A 20,723-nucleotide genomic window follows, 5' to 3' on the forward strand; every position below is an offset into this window, starting at 1 on the left:
CAGAGTTAGCCCATTGAGTTTGCTCCACCATTTTCCTCTCAGCCCCAGTCTCCTGGCTTCTCCCTGCAACCCTTATGCCCTGACTAATCTAGAAAATATGAATCTCTGCCTTAAAAATACCAAAGACTTGGCCTCCACTGCCACCTGTGGCAACAAATTCCACAGATTCACAGCTCTCTGGCTAAAGACATTCCTCTTCAACTCTGTTCTAAATGGATGTCCCTCTATCGTGAGGCTGTGCTCTCTGATCCTAGACTCCCCCACTATTGGAACAATCTCTCCACATCCACTCTATCAAGGCCTTTCAACATTTGATAGGTTTCAATAAAATCCACCTTCATTCTTCTGAATCCCAGTAATAACAGGCTCAGAGCCATCATATGATAAATGATCAATTGATCATTTTTGAGAACCTGCTTTGAAACCTCTCTAATGTCAGCAAAGTCCTTCATAGATGAGGCACTGGAAACTTCTCACAATATCCAAAGTTGGGCCTCGCCAGGGCCTTATAAAGCCTCAACATTACATCCTTGCTTTTATATTCTCGTCCTCTCAAAATGAATACTAATATTTCATTTGCCCTGAATCAACCTGCAAATTAACCTTTACACAATCCTGCACAAGGGCTCTCAAGTCCCTTTGCACCTCAGATTTTTTAAATTTAGAAAATAGTCTATGCTTTCATTTCTTCTACCAAAGTGCAGGACTATATGCTTCCTGACACTGTATTCCACCTGCCACTTCTTTGTCTATTCTCCTAATCTGTCTAAGTCCTTCTGCAGTCTCTCTGCCTCCTCAACACTACCTGCTCCTCCACCTGTCTTTGTATCATTTGTATCAAAGCCATCAATTCCATGATCCAAACCATTGAAGCCGGATCAAATTTACGCTGGGCTTCTGGCCCAATGTAAGTTCTTCCACCTGCCTCATGAGATCTTGACCTGGTCACTCAGATCATCTTTCGAGAGATTAGTTTTGTAAAATCTGGGGATACAAGGAGGAGTCATTTCATCCCACAATGATAGAGAGAACTTTGCCATGACTCTCTTTGCATTTTTTCTTGTGCACTGTGGTTGACAGAGTACACAGAGCATAGAACATGGAACCGTGCCGCACAAGAATAGACCCTTCAGCCTATAATGGCTCCCCTGACAACAATGCCAATTTAAAATGCACATCTGCCTGTATGTGGCCAATATTTCTAAATGTTGATGTCAATAGAATCATAGAGGAATAGAAAACTACAGCACAGAAACAGGTACTTTGGTCCATCTAGCCAAAGCCAAGCCATTTAAGCTTCCTAGTCCTGTCAACCTGCACCTGGACCATAGCCCTCCATACCCTCCCAATCCATGTACTATCCAACTTCTCTTAAACTTTGAAATTAAAATCACACTCACCACTTGCACTGGCAGCTCATTCTACACTCTCACCACCCTCTGAATGAAGTAGTTTCCCCTCATGTTCCTTAAAAACATCACCTTACACGCTTAACCCATGACCTCTAGTCGTAGTCCTCAGTGGAAAAAGCCTTGCATTTACCCTATCAATATCCCTCATAATTCTGTATACTCTATCAAATCCCTCCTCAATCCTCTATGTTCTAGCGAATAAAGTTCTAACTATGCAATCTTTCCTTATAACTCAGGTCCTCCAGTGCTGGCAACAACCTTGTAAATTATTGCTATACTCTTCCTATCTTTTCCTGTAGATAGGTGACCAAAACTGCACACAATACACCAAATTAGGCCTTATCAACATCTTATCCAACTTCAACATAACATCCCATCTTCTGTACTCAATACATTGATCTATGAAGGCCAATGTACTAAACGATTTCTTTATGACCCTATATACCTGTGATAGCACTTTCAATGAATTACAGACCTATATCCCCAGACCCCTTCGTTCTACCACACTCCTCAGTGCCTGACCACTCACAGTGTAAGTCCTACCCTTGTTATTCCTCCCAAAGTACAACACCTAGTGCAATACATGTTCTCCTCTGACCTTATAGTTAAGTCCTCTTGTATTTGGGATCTTCTTTCTGTGGAAAAGACTGATTATCTACCCTGTCTATGCCTCTTTTATCTTGGTCTGGTCACCACTCAGCATCTGATACTCCAGAAAAAAGTATCGATGCTTGTCTGGGATATGGCCAGAGAACTGTAAAGTCAAATCACCATCTAGTGTGTGTGTGTGTGGGGGGGGTGCTACTGCACAGGATCGAAGTAAGCTGCAGAGAGTTGTAAACTTAGTCAGCTCCGTCATGAGCACTGGACGTTTTCAAGGAGTGATGCCTCAGAAAAGGCATCACTCAGGACATGCCCTCTTCTCATTGCTACCATTAGAAAGGAGGTACAGGAGCCTGAAGGCACACACTCAATGATTCAGGAACAGTTTCTTCCCCTGTGCCATCCAATTTCTGAACGGACATTCAACCCATGGACACTACCTCAGTACTTTTTTATTTCTCATTTTGCACCACCGACTTAATTTAACTATCTTATAAAATAAAACTTTTTATACATCCACAGAATATACTTGCTGTAACTCACTATTTCACTTTTGTTTCTATATGATTATGTATTGCATTGTACTGCTGCTGCAAAGCTAACAAATTTCACAAGATATGCTGGTGATATTTAACCTGACTCTGATTCAAAATTAAAATCGACCGTCCATGATAATCTTGCTGAATGTCATAGTGGGGATAAATGATCTAACCTTGCATCTATTTCATGTTCTGTTGATTCAGACTATCAGACAAGATACAGTGGCTAACAGCCATTATAAATTCTGATGTTATCTCTAAACTTTTGATCTGGATCTCACTAGAATGGATTTAATCTGTAATATCTTTAACCTTTCTGCTCTTTCATTTCGTCCCTCCACCCAATTAACACGACTGCTCGCAGATTTTTTTTCAGATGCATTTGGACAGTGGTCTGCTCTAAATTGTTAATCGCCCAGCAGCCCATTCATCACTTAATTGCAGTGAACCGCAATTAGCAAACGAGGAGCTAACTGCGCCAAATAAACTGCAAGTTCAGATGGAAAGTGCTCAGCTGGGAACAATCTGCTTGAGGCCCTTGTTTAGAACAAACACGTCCCGGCACAGTGAAATAGCTCCAAAGGAAATACAAGTCAAGGGCATTCCTGCTTGCTTATTAACTCTCTCCTGCTTCTAACTGTATTACAGGTGGAACATTCTGGGCACACAGGGATCGCTCCTGAGTTATTTCATTGAACCGATCTACCTGCAGAGTATTGTGTTAGGAAGCACCCACCGCGTTGACCATCTTTCCCGGGCGATATGCCATCGACTAGAAGATATCGGGCAGCTGCCATCACCCTACCGATATAACCAGCCTCTCCTCAGTGGTATGTTATCAGCCTGACGAACACGCGGACAATCCCCACACCACACTGAGACCAGTGATTGCTACACCACAGGTAGAATGTAACGAGTCGACCTTCCAAATGACTGAAGACCCTGACTGTTAGAGTTCATAACAAGCGAGTTCGGTTTCCATTCCTTTCCATCTGTTAATCAGCCCAGCCTGGCCAGCACTGAGCAAAGTGACAGACGAGATCAGGCAACCGAGTTTTTCTGGAAACCTGCACATGGGTTCATGATTCAATTCGCCTCAAGGGCATGATAGCATGAAGGTTCTGTTACCAGACCTGCAGCAGACTTCTGGACCATTGATCCACAGTGGTTCAAATTCCACCACTGGAGCAGCAAAAAGGGTTTCGTCCTCCTTATAAGACCATAAGATATAGGAGCAGAATTTGGCCATTTTCCCTCTTGGCCCCAATCTCCTGCCTTCTCCCCTTATGTCTTCATGCCTTGACTAATCACGAATCTATCAGCCTCTGCCTTAAATATACCTAATGACGGCCTCCAAAGCCACCTGTGGTGACATATTCCACATATTAGAAAGGGTACAGAGGAGATTTACCAGGATGCTGCCTGGTTTAGAGATTATGGATTATGATCAGAGATTAAGGGAGCTAGGGCTTTACTCTCTGGAGAGAAGGAGGATGAGAGGAGACATGATAGAGGTATACAAGATATTAAGAGGAATAGATAGAGTGGACAGCCAGCGCCTCTTCCCCAGGGCACCACTGCTCAGTACAAGAGGACATGGCTTTAAGGTAAGGGGAGGGAAGTTCAAGGGGGATATTAGAGGAAGGTTTTTCACTCAGAGAGTGGTTGGTGCGTGGAATGCACTGCCTGAGTCAGTGATGGAGGCAGATACACTAGTGAAATTTAAGAGACTACTAGACAGGTATTTGGAGGAATTTCAGGTGGAGGGTTATATGGGAGGCAGGGTTTAAGGGTCAGCACAGTATTGTGGGCCGAAGGGCCTGTATTGTTCTATGTTCTATATTCACCACTATCTGGCTAAAGAAACTCCTCCTCATCTCCATTCTAAAAGGATGTCCCTCTAAATCCTGAGGCCGTGTCCACTGGTCTTGGACTCTTCCAACATCCTCTCCACATACACTCTATCGAGGCCTTTCAACATTTGATTGGTTTCAATGAGGTCGCCCCTCATTCTTCTGAATTCCAGTGAGTAGAGGCCCTGAGCCATCAAATGCTTACCTGAGAAAAGATGAGTTAGCATTAGAGAGGGTCCCGAGGACATTCACAAGAATGATCCCAGGAATGGAAGGGTTAATATTTGAGAAGCATTTGATGGCTCTGGGCCTGTACTCACCTGAATGAGAGGAGATCTCATTGAAACCTATCTAATATTGAAAAACCTAGGTAAAGTGCATATGGAGAGGATGCTTTTATAGTGGACGAGTCTAGGACCCTAGAGGGCACAGCCTCAGAATACAAGGATGTCCGTTTAGAACAGAAATGGAGGAATTTCTTTAGCCGGAGGATAGGGAATCTGTGGAATCCATTGCCATGGATGGCTGTGGGGCCAAGTCACTATACATTTAAAGCAGTGGTTGATAGGTTCTTGATTAATAAGGGCATCAAAGCTTATGTGGAAAAATCAAAGTAATGCGGTTGAAACAGATAATAAATCAGCCATGATGGGATGGCAGAGCAGATTCGATGGGCTGAATGGTAAAATTCCGCTCCTAGGTTTTATGTTTTATGAAATCTAAGCAATTACATAAAACCTAAATTTGAAAATAAAATAATCTCGATACCAGTGAACATAAAACTACAGGATGGTTACAGAGGTTAAAAGAAAGCAACCTGGTACACTTATATTCTTCAGGGAAGGCAATCTACCATTCTTATCTTGTCTGGCCCAGCTGTGACTCCAAACTCATGAGCGGGGTTGCTTTTTATTGCTATTCCACTTTGGGGTAATTGGGGATAGACAATAAATGTTGCCAAAAACATTCATATCCGGTAAGCAAATAAGTGAAAGGAAATGAATCTGTCTCCATCCTCTGAAACTGAGCAGATGTAGGCTGACTGTGAGGTTCCACCTGTAAGGCTGGTTCCTGAACAACACTTCTTTTCTTAGGTGTGTTTGAGAAGCTGGTTCATACAGGTGGAAACCTGAGACACCAAGTCAAGACTAAGGAACGTACAGCAATCACAACCAGACTTGCACCTCTCCACAAAATAGAATTGGATGAATTCATCTTTACTCACTATGATCTTCTTCCCACGCACCTGAACCTCTATCACATACTGTTGCTTATTTCCCCTCCCCAGCCTAACAGCAACATGCGAGTTCTAAAAACTCATGCAGATCCTCTCAATAAGCCTGTGTCCCATCTTGCCGTCATGGAGTAGTTGTCTGTGTTTCTCACTGCCTCCTCTGTGTGTGTGTTGGGTTATACAGACAAGCCTACAACCATTGGGATAGCCCTCCGATTGTGTGGGAGCTTCTCCTGCGAATGGAAAGGGGAACGTGGTCAGTGCCTGTACTGGACAGAACAGCTCTATGTCCAGTGCAGGTGATGCGATCAAAAAGCTGTCAGCGGATCAGCGGTTGGAAAGATTTGGTTGTGATGAGCTTGCAGGAGTGCTCAATGCATGAAGCCACTGAACTGGCAGCAGTCAGGGCTGAATGCAGACAAGCATGAGGTGTTGCACTTTGGGAGGACTAACCAGGGTAGGACTTACACAGTGGATAGTAACGCACTGAGTCGTGCGGTAGAAGAGAGGGATCTGGAAATGCAGATCCACAAGGGCTGCATGTGAGCTCGATTTCAATGCTCAAGAGAAGTTTTGATGGGTACATGCAAGATAGAGATACAGGGGGCTGTGGTCTCAGTGCAAATCGATAGTAGGCAGTTTAAATAGTTCAGTACAGACTAGATGGGCCAAAGGGCCTGCTTCTGTACTGTACTTTTCTATGACTCTAATTCTTTGAGTGTTTTGTCATATGTAAATGAGGCTGTAAAGAGAGCTTTCAGCACACTGGCCTTCATAAATCAAAGTATTGAGTACAGAAGTTGGGATGTTATGTTGAAGTTGCATTAGATGTTGATAAGGCACCAGGCAGAGTAATAGTTCAGCACATACTAGATGGGCCAAAGGGCCTGTTTCTGTGCTGTAGTGCTTTATGACTCTACTGATTGTTGGCAGATGTGTGATGGAGGGTGGTGAATTATACAGAGCCTGAAGGAGGCAATTAGGCATTTGTGAATATATTTGTTGACTCTGACAAATCACGTGAGGTTATTGAAACTCTTGCTTCACTGTTGCCACATCCCCAGAATTGGAGAGTTTGGATTGACCTTTCACTATCTTTTAAACGTCTACTTCTCTCCCATACTCCACTTACACTACTATAGAATATGGACCACACGGTCAATAGCAGCGTTTAATATCCATCCTTGATTGTACCTGTCTGGACTGAGAAAATGGTTAAGCTGATGCACCATCAATAACTCATGCTGAGACTTAGGAAGTGAGATATCGGCTTTTATTGACTGAAGAACAACACTACATCCTGGGAAAATGAGGGAGAGCAGCAGACCACAGTCGCCTTTATATAGGGGTCTGTGGGAGGAGCCACAGGAGCAGTCAGCAGGGTCTGTGGGAGGAGCCACAGGAGCAGTCAGACAGGTATATCTAGTTCACCACATAAGCATCAAAGAAAATTGGTGGAATCGCTGATAGTGAAGAAAGTTGTAAAGGGATATTGCAATCAGTTAAAAACTTGGGTGGAAATAAGGCCTATAATTTCCTTCCTTCTGCCTCCCTCCCTTCTTAAAGAGTGGAGTAGCATTTGCAATTTTCCGGTCCTCTGGAACTATTCTGCAATCTACTGATTATTGAAAGTTTATTACTAATGCCTCTACAATCTCTTCAACTACCTCTTTCAGACCTATGGTGTAGTCCATTTGGTCCAAGTGACTCATCTACCTTCAGACCTTTCAGCTACTCAAGCAGCTTCTCCTTAGTAAAAACAACTCCACTCGGTTCTGCCCGCGACACTCTCGAATTTCTGGTATACTGCTGGTGTCTTCCACTGTGAAGACTGACATAAAATACTTATTAAGTTCGTCCGCCATTTCTTTGTCCCACATTACAACCTCTCCAGCAACATTTTCCAGCGGTCTGATACCCAATCTCAGCTCTCTTTTATTCTTTATATATCTGTTATCCTCTTCGTTAACCTCTTTTATATTATTGGCTAGCTTGCCTTCATATTTCAGTTTTAAGCTTTACTTTCTAATCCATGCACTCTGTTGTAAAATAACTTTTTTTTAATCTACAGAGGACTCTTGTACTACAAGTTCATAGCTCTCTGTAATTGGCTACTCAAGTAGATAGTTTGTTGAATGACATACTTGCCTTCATCAGTCAGGGCATTAAGTGTAAAAGTTGTGAAGCCAGGTTGCAGCTGTATAAGATTAGGTCACACTTGGAGTATGGTCTATTGTTCTGGCTGCAACACTATAGGAAGGATGTAGGAGCTTTGCAGAAGTTTCCCAAAGATATTGCCTGGATTGGAGTGGATTACCAATAAGGAGGAATGGACAAGCACGAACTGTTTTCTCTGAAGGCTGAGGCCTACCTGATGGAAGTATATAAAATTGTGAGAGGCATAGATAAGGTAAACGGTCAAAGTTGTTCTCCCAGCTTTGAAGTGGGGGAAGGTTTAAAGGAAATATGTGAGCCAAGGTGTTTCTTACACAGAGAGTGGTGGGTGTCTGGAATGCACTACATGGGGAGGAGGTAGAAGCAGACATGAAAGCAAAGATAAAGGGCCATTTAAACAGACATGCGAACAGGCGGGAAATAGAGAGATACAGACTATTTGCAGGTAAATAGGAGAGTAGTTTTGATTGGCATCATGGACGGTGGGGATATGATGGATCGAAAGACCTGTTCCTGTGCTCTGCTGTCCTGTGTCCTTGTTCTGTGCACTACATTGGTGGGATTGAAACTGCATTATAGGTTGAAGAGCAGATTTCTCCTCTGAAGCATGAGTGAATCTAATGGATATTTTATGAAAATCTAACAACTTTGTGGACACTGTTATTAAGGCTAGCTTTACTTCCTAAATTAAAGTTTGTTTAATTGCTTGAATTTAAGTCCCCAAGCTGCCATGGAGAGATTTTAAATCATGTCTGTGGAACAATAGTCCAAAACTCTGACTGCTAGTCCAGTAACATAGCCGCTACACTTCCAGACCCAGAGTTAATAGCCCAGAAACACAGGAGACCAAATTCCCCCATTTTGTGCTGCCTTTCACTATTTCCCAGCTCAATTTCTCTTTCTGCATGATTGCCATTACCCTTCCAGGCATAGTGCACTTCCCTTTCAAAAGGTCCAGATCAGTTTTAAGCAATACATTGCTAGCCCAGAGCAAATTGCAATATTGGGCAACTGATGTTTGCAGCCAAGAAACAAATTGGTTGGCATGATTGCAAAGGAAAACTTAATAAGCTGACAGCAGGAAAATGGTGTACTGCAAGCATTTCAGTCAGGATCACTTGGTGATATATAATTTCACACCGCCACAGTACTGTGCAAAATTCTTAGGCACACATATATAGCTCAGGTACCTGAGACTTTTGCACAGTTCTACGTTTGTCAACGTGGAGCAGAGTGTGAGCTTGTAAATCTGGCGGGAGCAAAGGATGCTGGGACTGGTGAGCGCCATGGGAAGGGCGTGGAAAAGGTGGCAAAGAAGGAGTGTCAAGGGCGGGGTGTGGCCATGGGTGCAGATACACCCAGCCTTGAGAGACACGAGGCAAGGTTATTTGATTCTAAACCATCAGCTTATTGATCATTACCGCTTTCTGCTCCCTTCCCTCTTCCTTCCCCTTTTCCCAACCATGATTCCTCTCTCCCTGGCCCCTTCCCACTCATAGTCCACAAGAAAGACTCATGAAGTGTATGAAAAGAGACACATAGGTCATGAAATTTGTTTTTTTTTTGCGGCAGAAGTACAGTGCAATACATAAAATTACTACAGTACAGTACGCTAGCTATGCATGTGCCTAAGACTTTTGCACTGTACTGTAGGTCACTGATCCATGAACCCAGGTTCAGACTTCACTTAAACTTCTGCCTAGGAGGAGTTTGCACATCTTCCCCGTGACCACAGTGGTTTCCTCAAGTTCTCCCCCACATCTCGAAGAGATTCTTGTATTCTAATTGTAGACTTGGTGTGATTAAGGGGTCAGAAATAACAATAGAGTGTTGCTGGAAAAAAAGAGATAGAATAAGGTGCAGGGCTACAAGGAAATGAAGATAGGAGAAATGGATTTGTAGGATTTGACCCAATGGGGCGAGTGGTCTTCTTTTGCTGTTTTAAATGAGTCAGTAAATGAGCAGGAGTTAATCACAATCCCCACACCTGTTTTCAGAAACCAGATGACTTAGCTTCCCCCACCCCCCCCCCCCCAAACTCTTGACCTCTGTTAAAATTAAAATAAGTTTCAGGTTTATGCTTTACTTTCTAACCCATGCACTCTGTTGCAGAACAACATAATTTTTTCTATTATCTTTAAAATGTCAGTCATTAAGTTCTTAATTTAAGTTTAATTCACATTTTAGAGATAATTGCTTACTTGGACTGAAGCCAAATTAATGAATCGCTGGCACTTGAGTAGAACACTCAATTTTGCAATATTAAGCATCATGGCTTTCTAATGTTGCATTGAAACAATGAAAAAAAAGCCATTGTTGAATAGTCACCGAGTACATTAATTTAATAAATAGAGGTTTCATTTTAATATGAATTCTGTGTGTGCTTTATTAGCAGTAAATTTTGTCAAAACTCCTTGGAATATTTAATTCAACTGACTTTTGCCACTGGATTTCCCAGCAATCAGCAGTATATTGTGAATGTGAATGTCAGCACTCACAAGGGACCTGATAATTATTTTATTTTACTCAAAGATACAACACAACAACAGGCCCTTCTGGGCCGATCAACCCACGCCACCCCATTATACCCATGTGACTAATTAACCGCGTAATCCACACATCTTTGGAATGTGGGAGGGAATCCACGCGGTCACTGGGAGAACATACAACCTCCTTGCAGACTGTAGTGGGAATTGAACCCGGCTTGCTGGCACTGTGTAGCAATGCACTAACTGCTACACTCAAGTGGCACCTGCCCAGCTGCTGCCCAAAATAGAGCCCCACAGCACAGAAATCCATAGCCCTTCAGTCCATAGAATCTGTGATGATCATCAAACACTTGCCATTTTACTCCTACATTCCCACCAGCTCTACCCAGATTTACCTCGGCACTAGGAGAAGTATATAGTGGCCAATTAACCTACCGACTCACATGTCTTTGGGATGCTGGTGGAAGCTGGATAACCCGGTTGAAATTCATGCTGTCACAGGGAGTATGTGCAAACTTCACCCAGGTGGCACCTGAGGTCAAGATAAAGCCCAGGTGGGTGGAGCTGTGAAACTGTTACTCCCACATAAAATCCCTTCATGGCTTCGCACTGTAGAGGTCCACCTGCCACCTCCACCTGTAGAGGTTTCACTCAATAACTCCTTCATCTTTTGCCTTTCTCATATCTTCCCATGAGAGGAGATCATCTGGTCCATCAATTCCATGCCAGTTCACAGAGCAATCCCACTTCCCCCACATTTTCCAGTAACCTACTCTCTCTCTCCCTCTCTCCAAAGCAAAATCTGCACTGTAGAGGGTAACACTGACCCGTCAGCAAAATTGCAGATGTATGAATAAGCCGTTCTGAGTCTTGCTCGATTTCATCCAGTTTAGTCCCTCCCTAGATGCTCCATAAACAAAGAATCAGAGGGGAATTAAGAGTGTGTTTGGAATGGAGTAACGTGGACACAATAACAACAGATAATTCTCATCAGATCAAGCATCCTCTGTGGAGAGAGAAATGGTTAGTGTTCCAGGTCAATGACCTTTCATCAGAACTAGAGAAGGTTGTGGAGAAAAGTGAGACAAGGAGCAAACAGAAGAAATATGGAAAGATGGAAGGAGTAGACTGATGGACACATTTTGAAGGTGCCAGCTGAGAGAGAACGGTGAATAATTTTGAATTATTCTGAGGCATAAGAAATGAAGGAAAATTCTAAGAATTCTAAGAAAATTCTAAGAGAAAAAGAAGCAACACCAGAACTCTAAGATATAAAAACACTTGTACTACTGGGTATCTGAAAACTGCTCAGCAGGTTAGGGAGCAGCAATTTGAAAACTGCTCAGCAGATCAGGTCAGGTCATGGAGAGAGTAAAGTGAAGTTAATATTGCAAGCCGATGCATTTTCATCAGAAATGGACTTCCCTGATTTGAACTGGAAAGGCTGAATTTGATCTGAAATCGTCAAACTTGATGCTAAGTTTCAAGAGCAGCAACACATGTCTTCAGAAAATGAGATATGGTTGGTTGCACTCAAGTTCGGCTTTGTGAATCAGTGAAGGAGCCAAAGACAGTGAAGTCAAGTGGGAGTGGAGTGAAGAATTAAAGTAAAGGGCAAACGGAAGCTGAAGATCATTTTCATCAACTGAACAGGTTTTGTGTAAAGCAGTCACCCAATCTGCGTTTGATTTCTCCAGGGAATAAAGACCATGTCATAAGCAATGAATGCAATATTTAAACTGAGAGGGGGAAAAGAGATTTACTGCTTTTTTGGGTCCATGGATATCAAGAAAGGTGGTAATAGGGCAGTCACTTAAGTCAAGTATGATGTTCTCCCAAGGGATTATTCCCTTAATGGAATAATCAATGGGCAATCACTTAAGTCAAGTATGATGTTCTCCCAAGGAGTTATTCCCTTAATGGAGAACATGACCTTGGTTAGTGAGGGAAGACTAATGCAAAGGCAGCCATCATGGTTAGAATCCCCTACCAGGAGCTACAGTAAGCTCCAGACAGCATTGCTCTCGGGAACCCAGGAACTCACAAGCCACTCCTCCACAACAAGATAACGATCCTCGGAAAAGGTCAAGAAAGAAAGAGAATTTTTCAAAAAGCAGTTATTCACTGAGGGAGTCGTGTGCTTCATTCAGAAGTGCATCGACGATGTTGTCCCCCAGAAGTCGGTCGGGGTCTTCCCGAACCAGAAAGCCTGGATCAATAGTTTGGTGCAAGCAGTGTTTACAGTGCGACATAGAGCTTACATCGCCAGCGATCAGCTAGAGCTCAAGAAAAGCGGCTATGACCTGCGCAAAGCTATCAAGGCTGCAAGACAACAATACAGGGACAAGATTGAGTCAAGATTCATTACAAATAGCACATGTGGCTTACGGCGAGGGCTGCATATCATCGCAGACTTCAAAGTCAAACATTGTGGTCCCCCCAACATCGCAGCCTCTCTCCCAGATGAGCTCAATGGCTTTTACGCTGAGTTCGATGTCGCTAACTCTGAGCCTCCGAGGAAAGCCACCGCTACAGCCTGCAACCTGGTCATCTCTGAGGCTGAGGTACGCAGATGTTTCCAACGAGTGGACAGTCGCAAGGCTGTGGGACCAGACGGCATCCCTGGGCAAGTACTCAGTATCCACCATTGTCCCTGTATCAAAAAAGCCCAAGGTAACGTACCTGAACAACTGGCATCCTGCTGCACTCACCTCAATAATAAGCAAATGCTTTGAGAGGCTGGTCTGCAGCTAGCTACCACCCACACTGGACCCCCTACAATTCACTTACCGACACAACCCATCGACAGACGTCGCAATAGACCTCAGCCTTGACCCTGCCTTGTGCAGCTGGATCCTGGACTTCCTGTCAGATCATCGGCAGGTTGTAAGAGTGGGCTCCCTCACCTCCACCCCTCTGACTCTGAATACAGGAGCCTCTCAGGGCTGTGTACTAAGCCCCCTCCTTTACTTTCTGTATACCCATGACTGTGTCGCCACCCACAGCTCTAATCTGCTAATTAAATTTGCAGATGACACTACATTGGTTGGCCTGATCTCAAACAATAACGAGGTGGCCTATAGGGAAGAAGTCATCACCCTGACACAGTGGTGTCAAGATAACAACCTCTTCCTCAACATCGCAAAAACAGGAGCTGGTTGTGGATTTCAGGAGGAATGGAGATGGGCTAACCCCTGTTGACATTAATGGCTTTGGGGTTGAGAGGTAATCAGCTTTAAGTAACTCGACATCCACATCACTGAGCATCTCGTGGTATATACACACCAGCTGTGTGGTGAAAAAGGCACAACAGTGCCTCTTTCACCTCAGATGGTTGAAGAAGTTTGGTATGGGCCCCCCAATTCTACAGGGGCACAACTGAGAGCATCCTGATTGGCTGCATCACTGCCTGGTATGGGAACTGTACCTCCCTTTAATCACTCTGCAGAGAGTGGCACAGACAGCCCAGCACATCTATAGTTGTGAACTTCCCATGATTCAGGACATTTACAAAGGGAGGTATGTAAAAAGGGCCCATAGGATCACTGGGGACCCGCGTCACCCCAACCACGATCTATTCCAGCTGCTGCCATCTGGGAAACAGTACCGCAGCATAAAAGCCAGGACCAACAGGCTCTGGGACAGCTTCTTCCACCAGGCCATCAGACTGATGAACTCACGTTGATTTGTGTATATTCTATGTTGCATTGATAGTTCTATTTATTATAAATTACTATGATTGCACATTGCATATTTAGCCAGAGACATAACGTAAAGATTTTTACTCCTCATGTATGTGAAGGATGTAAGAAATAAAGTCAATTCAATTCACTTCAATATTGCATTTTCTGCAACTGCATGAGAAATTATGATGAGAATGAGAGTGATTGGTGGGGATGGAAGGGTGAATCGGAGCCATAGAGAGAGTAATCACATTGGATAGGGAGGGAAAGATTAGCTTGATGATGTTATCAGATTGTAAGTGACAGGAATCACAGAAGTGGTCCATTGAATTGGAGGCTGCTGGCATTGTACATGACAATCAAAGGAGTCCAACCCGTCACCAGACTGGGAAGAGAGGCAGTGAGAACAGAAATGTGGAAAATCAAACAGACATGGTTAAGACTCCTGTCAGCTATGGAAAAGGCGAAGCAGCAGTTAAGAGAGGGGGATAAAGTCAGGAAAGAACTGGAAGGGAAGTCATCATCATCAAAACAGATTTGATGGAGCCAGAGAGACTTGGCGAATAGAAAGGTGTCTTCACAGAAAATATGATGTGAGTCAAAGTGGCTCTGGACTTGTCACTTCCTGACATGAAAATAGAGGTGTCACGAAAGAGAGGTGAAAAACAGGTATGGGTCCACATGAAAATTGGTATTGGAATTTTGGTATTTTTTATCATTATAACGTGTTCTATATAGCAGGCTCTGTCTACTGGGGGATGCAAGGATCAGTGGTTAGATCCCAGCTATTCATCATACATTTCAATGATTTGGATCAGAGAACTTTCTGCATCCATCTTCACTGTGGAAGACATTAACAATATGGTGAAAGTTCCACACGTCAGGGGGCATGAAGTGTGTGAAGTTTCCATTACTAGAGAGAAGGTTCTTCAGAAACTGCAAGGTCTGAAGGTAAATAAGTCACCTGGACCAGACGGTGTATACTCCAGGGTTCTGAAAGAGGTGACTGAAGAGATTGTGGAGGCATTAGTAATTATCTTTAAAAATCACTGGATTCTGGAATGGTTCTGGAAGACTGGAAAATTGCAAATGTCACTCCACTCTTCAAGAAGGGAGAGAGGCAGAAGAAAGTAAACTATAGGCCAGTTAGTCTGACCTCAGTGGCTGGGAAGATGTTGGAGTTGATTTTTAAGGATGAAGTCTCAGGGTATTTGGAGGTTCATGATAAAACAACATAGGGAAAATCCTGCCTGACAAACCTGTTGGAATTTTTTTTTAAAATAACAAGCAGGATAGACAAAGGAGAATTGGTTGATGTGTAGTTGGATTTTTGGAAGGCCTTTGACGAGATGCCACCATGAGGCTGCTGAGCAAGCTAGAAGCCCAGGTATTACAGGAAAGATTCTAACTTAGATAAAGCAGTGGCTGATTGGCAGGAGGCAAAGAGTGGGAATAAAGGGAGCCTGTTCTGAGTGGTTGCCAGTGGCCAGTGGTTTTCCACAGGGGTCTCTATGTTGGGACCGATTCTTTTTACATTATATGTCAATAATTTGGATGATGGAATTGATGGTTTTGTCGCAAAGTTTACAAAAGATATGAAGATAGATGGAGGGGCAGATAGTTTTGAGGAAGTAGAGAGGCTACAGAAGGACTTAGACAGATTACAAGAATGGGCAAAGAAACAGCAGATGGAATACAGTTTCAGGAAGTGTATGTTCATTCACTTTTGTAGAAGAAATGAAAGGGTTGACTATTTTCTAAATGGGGACAAAATACAAAAAAGCTGAGGTGCAAAGGGATTCCCTTAAGCTCATATTCAGGTTGAGTCTGTGGTGAGGAAGTCAAATGCAATGTTAGCATTCATTTCAAGAGGACTAGAATATAAAAACAAAGATGTAATGTAATGTTGAAACTTTATGAAGTACTGGTAGGGCCTCACTTGGAGTATTGTGAGCAGTTTTGGACCCCTCATCTTAGAAAGGATGTGCTGAAACTGAAGAGGATTCAAAAGAGATTCAGGAAAATTATTCCAGGATTGAATGGCTTGTCATATGAAGAGTGTTTGATGGCTCTGGGCCTGTATTTACTAGAATTCAGAAGAATGAGGGGTGACCTCATTGAAACCTATTGAATGGTAAAATATCTTGATAGAGTGGATGTGGAGATGTTTCCTGTGGAAGGAGAGTCTAAGACCAGAAGACACAGCCTCAGAATAGAGGGGCGTCCTTTTAGAACGGAGATGAGGAGCAAGTTCTTCAGCTAGTGAGTGATGAATCTGTGGAATTCATTGCCACAGGCAGCTGGGGAAGCCAAGTCTTTATCTATATTTAAGGAAGAGGTTGATAGATTCTTGATTGGTCAGGGCATGAAGAAATACAGAGGGAAGGCAGGAGATTGGGGCTGAGGAAAATTGGATCAGCCATGATGAAATGGCAGAACAGACTCATTAGGCCAAATAGCCTAATTCTTCTCCTATATCTTAAGGTCTACATTTCTATTTTTTCTCTCAGGCATAAGAGGCTGAGGGGTGATGATATAGAGAGATGTAGATAGGATAAATGGTTATAGGTTTTTTGAGGATAGGGAATCTTTAATGAGAGTTTTAAATTTAGAAGGCAAATATTTAAAGGCAACCTGAGGGGCAGCTTTGTCACACAGAGTGTGGGGGTTATGTCAGAGGCAGATACAGCTATAATGTTTGAAAGACACTTGGACAGGTTCATAGATAGGAAAGGTTTAGAGATAAGTGAGCCACATGGTTTACATGGAGGAGTTAGGCTCAAGGGCCAATCTATGATTCTATGTCTCCAGGCTCGCAGCTCTCACAAGTCTGGGGGTAGGGGAGGGATGGAATGTGAACTGTAAGGAGGGTGCAAAGAGTCTCCAGTGTGATTTAGGCAAGTTGGGTGAGTGGGAATATACAACTTAAGATGGATAAATATAAGGTTACCCACTTTGGTTCTCAGAAACTGATTATTAGCTGAAAGGTGAGCCATTGAGAAAAAGAAGACTGCTGCACCAGATGGATGCGGTATTCTGAAGACAGTCTAGGATGAAGATATCTGGCCGGAGAAGTGAGCATGAAGACGAAGACAAGGAAAGAAGGGCTGCACTTAGAATTCACGGAGATGAGTACATAGGGGATAAAGCTGAGGATTCATGCTGAGGACTGATCATTCAGATCAGGGAGGGGATAGTCAGAAGGGACGTGAAAAAGGGTAAAGAAACAAATGATAAGACTGAGTAAAAGGGAGGTAAGAGGATTATGGATAGTGATGTGGTAAACTGGATCAGCAAATTTGCGGAAGAAAACAAGAATGGAGGCTCAATGGCCGCGGGGGGGCGGGGGGGGGAGGCTGTCAAAGTTTGCAGTGGGATCTGGACAAACTGTCAAAATTCAGATGGCACTTAATGCAATTCAATGTGAGCTGTTGCACTTCGGGGCGATAAATCAAAAAGGACTTACATGGTGAACGCTCAGCACTGAGGAATGCGGTAGGACAGAGGAATCTGGGAAATCTTACTATCTTTCCACAGATACTGTCTCACCTGCCGAGTATTCCCAACATTTTCTCATTTTATTTCAGATTTCTAACATCTGCGGGATTTCTTTTCGAATAGACTGCACCTGTAAAGGCAGGAAATATTCTTCCATTTAGGACATCGGTGAACCAATTTTTGTCTATTCATTCAAGGAATGTGGGCTTCACAGGCTGTCAGTATTTAATTGCCCTTCCACAATTGCCCTTGTGAAGGTGGTACTGAGCTGCCTTTCTGAACCACTGTAGTTCTAGAGATGTGAAAATACACACTGCTTTTCATCCTCCTTTACTGATATCAGCAGTTTGTTAGCCAGCTATTAAAATCCAAATTCGTATTTTTAACTTGTGATGTGCTTTGAATTTTCATCCTCTGAATTTTATTGTTAATGGTTACTCTATAAAGCTTATTATCCTACTGAGCTCAACACTTCCCTCCATAAGTATATTACTGAAATTTTAATTTACTTGGACTGAAGCCAAATTAAGCACTGACAATTATGCATTCCACACGGTCTGGGATTATTAAGCACCATTGCTTTCTAATGTTGCATTGAAACAACACAAGGAAAACCAATGTTGAATAACGCTTGAGTAATCTCGTGCTTTTGTACAATTTTCTTTCTGGCACTAAGGGGGGTATTGGCAACTTTTGTTACTTCAAATTCACATTCTTGAATAATTTCAGAAAATTAAAGATAAAATTTAGAGTGTTAGCAAAGAGAATGTTGACTTTTTTTTAAGAACAACACATTACATGTTGACTCAATTTAACAGATCTCTATTGTTTAGATTTCCTGATGTTAAGTAAGGGTTTTTCCATCGGATGACCAGAGTAGGAGGATTACCCGTCTCTATGCCTTCATGAGATGAAATGAAGTTAGTAAGAGCATTGGTTAATAAATGAACTCACAGCAACATTGATTCAGCTTAGCCATATTATCTTCTAAATAACTTCTTAAAGCCAGAACCAAACAAGTCATTCAGTGATGGTGAGACTTCCCTCAAGTGTTTTTTTGCTGTTCATAGCCACTTCTAAAATTTCACACATCATCTTCCCGGGATCTAGTACTCATCTACAATGGACGTGGTATTAATAAAACATTTCCACACTGGTGTACAAAGAAAGACTTTGGTTCACTTAGTGTTTTTGTGAAGTCCCATATATTGAAATTTATGGATTCTCCATCATAATTTCTTAGATGAAATTTTAAAAACACATGGTGAGGAACGTCTGGGAAATTCCTCTCCCATGTTTCTAGATACTGGAAACTAGTCCATGGTTTTATTCTAGTCCTCATTCCCTGTAGGATGTCCTTTGCTTATACAGTATCTGCCTCATCCAAATAAAAGTCCAGTTCTCGCTTTATGGAATTCAGTGAATCAATGTCCATCATATCAGGGAACCAGCTTTAGATCTTGGCCATTCTCTGGGAAAAATACTGGAGAGAAACAATGGAAGGCTTACACTTAGAATCATACTTTTAATATTTGATGAAAAATACAAAGGCTATAAGCATTCATAGATCTCCAAAACATGGCACTGTGGTCCAGCTGGTCAGTTGTATCATATATCCCTTCGTTCGAACTTTTTACACAATTAAAAGCATGAGCAAATAGACCAGGATTAGGCCATTTGGACCTTCAAGCTTGCCCTGCCTTTCAAGTGATCATGGCTGATGACCCCAGGCCATACCAGTTCCTTACTGTCCTCAAAAATATATCTGCTTCCTCTTTAAATATCTCCAGTGATCTGGTCTCCACGAACCTCTAGGGTAGAAAATTCCCAAGATTCACAATCTTCTGGGAGGAGAAATTTCTCTGTTCCTTAGTTGTAAGTGACCACCTACTAATCTTGTAACTATATCTCCACCTGGTGGAAACACCTTGACATCTCCTCCATCATGTCGCTTAAGGTTTTCAATCCTTATGGTAGCTAATATCACTCACCATCCTTCTAAATCTAATTTGCTCAGATGAGGGATCCTCTCATTCCAAGGATTAGCCTGATAAATTTCTTTTGGAAGCCTGAAATGATATTATCCCCTTTCTTAAATAAGGTGACCAAAACTTCAGATGTGACTTCACCAATATCCTGTAGAACTTTAACAATGCTTCCCTTTTTCTAAACTCCTTTGCAAAAAAGGATTATTGCTCTTTGGTTTCCGAACCGCTCATTTCACTTCCTTGTTCACACTGAAGAACAGTTTGATCCCTCTGTACTTCATTCATCTTTGGTATTTCTCCATTTTGCTCGGTCTGCCTTTATTTAATTCCTCTTACCAAAGCGCATAACCTTTCACTTTCTCATACCAAATTCTTTTTGCCACATTTTTATCCACACACTCAACCCATCTGAATCCTGTTGCAGCATCCTCATCTTAATGTGCCTTCTACTTATCTTAATTTTTATTTCACTTAGAGATCCAGTACGGTGACAGGAAAGGCCCACCAAGCCCAAATGAAGGCAAATGGACCAACTCAGATTGATAGGAGACAGAAGAGACTTTAAATGCTAGAATCTGGAGCAACAAGCTGTCTGCTTTGTTCTGATGCCAGGTTCTGACCCAAAATGTTGACAGTTCTTTTCGTCTTACAGATGCTGTTTGACCCAGTTGGTTTCTCTCACAAATTATTTGTAGCTCAAGTAGATGTCTTGATCACCAAGGATGAGATGGGCTGAATGGCCTGTTCCTGTGCTGTATAACTCTATATCTCTATTTTTATCATCATCATCATGTGCTCTGCCTTGTGATGTGGGCAGTCATGGTCTTGGCCATGATTTATTCTTGGCAAATTCTAGAGAAGTGATTCTTCTGGGAAGTGTCTTTACAAGACGGGTGACCCCAGCCATTATCAATGCTCTTCAGAGACTGACTGACTGGTGTCAGTGGTCACATAACCAGGACCTGTGATATACACCAGCTGCTCATACAACCATCCACCACCAGCTCCCATGGGTTCAGGTGACCCTGATTGGGAGGGCTAAGCAGGTGCTACATCTTGTCCAAGGGTGAGCTGCAGGGTAGCAGAGTGAAGGAGCACCTTACACCTCCTGTGAGAGAGATATTATCTCCACCCGGCCACCCATCTATTTTTAAATCATTGCCAAATTTGGATACAAAATTAGTACCAAAATCGCTTTCTCTATAAAAAAACTCTATAAAAACCACTCTCTATAAAAAACTTATCTCTG

The 20,723-nt window shown here is 42.7% G+C and overlaps 1 protein-coding gene across 2 annotated transcripts in view; it reads left to right on the plus strand.

The window, feature by feature from the left end:
* adarb2 (adenosine deaminase RNA specific B2 (inactive)) overlaps positions 1 to 20,723 on the plus strand; it is a 799,330-nt gene that overhangs the window by 758,516 nt on the left and 20,091 nt on the right. For both annotated transcript variants that reach the window (XM_073054839.1, XM_073054840.1), the window contains one exon: positions 3,203 to 3,384. In XM_073054839.1, coding sequence (XP_072910940.1) covers positions 3,203 to 3,384 — 182 coding nt within the window. The remainder of the gene's footprint in view (positions 1 to 3,202; positions 3,385 to 20,723) is intronic.

This window comes from Hemitrygon akajei, chromosome 8, assembly GCF_048418815.1.
Source record: "Hemitrygon akajei chromosome 8, sHemAka1.3, whole genome shotgun sequence".
NCBI lineage: Eukaryota > Metazoa > Chordata > Chondrichthyes > Myliobatiformes > Dasyatidae > Hemitrygon > Hemitrygon akajei.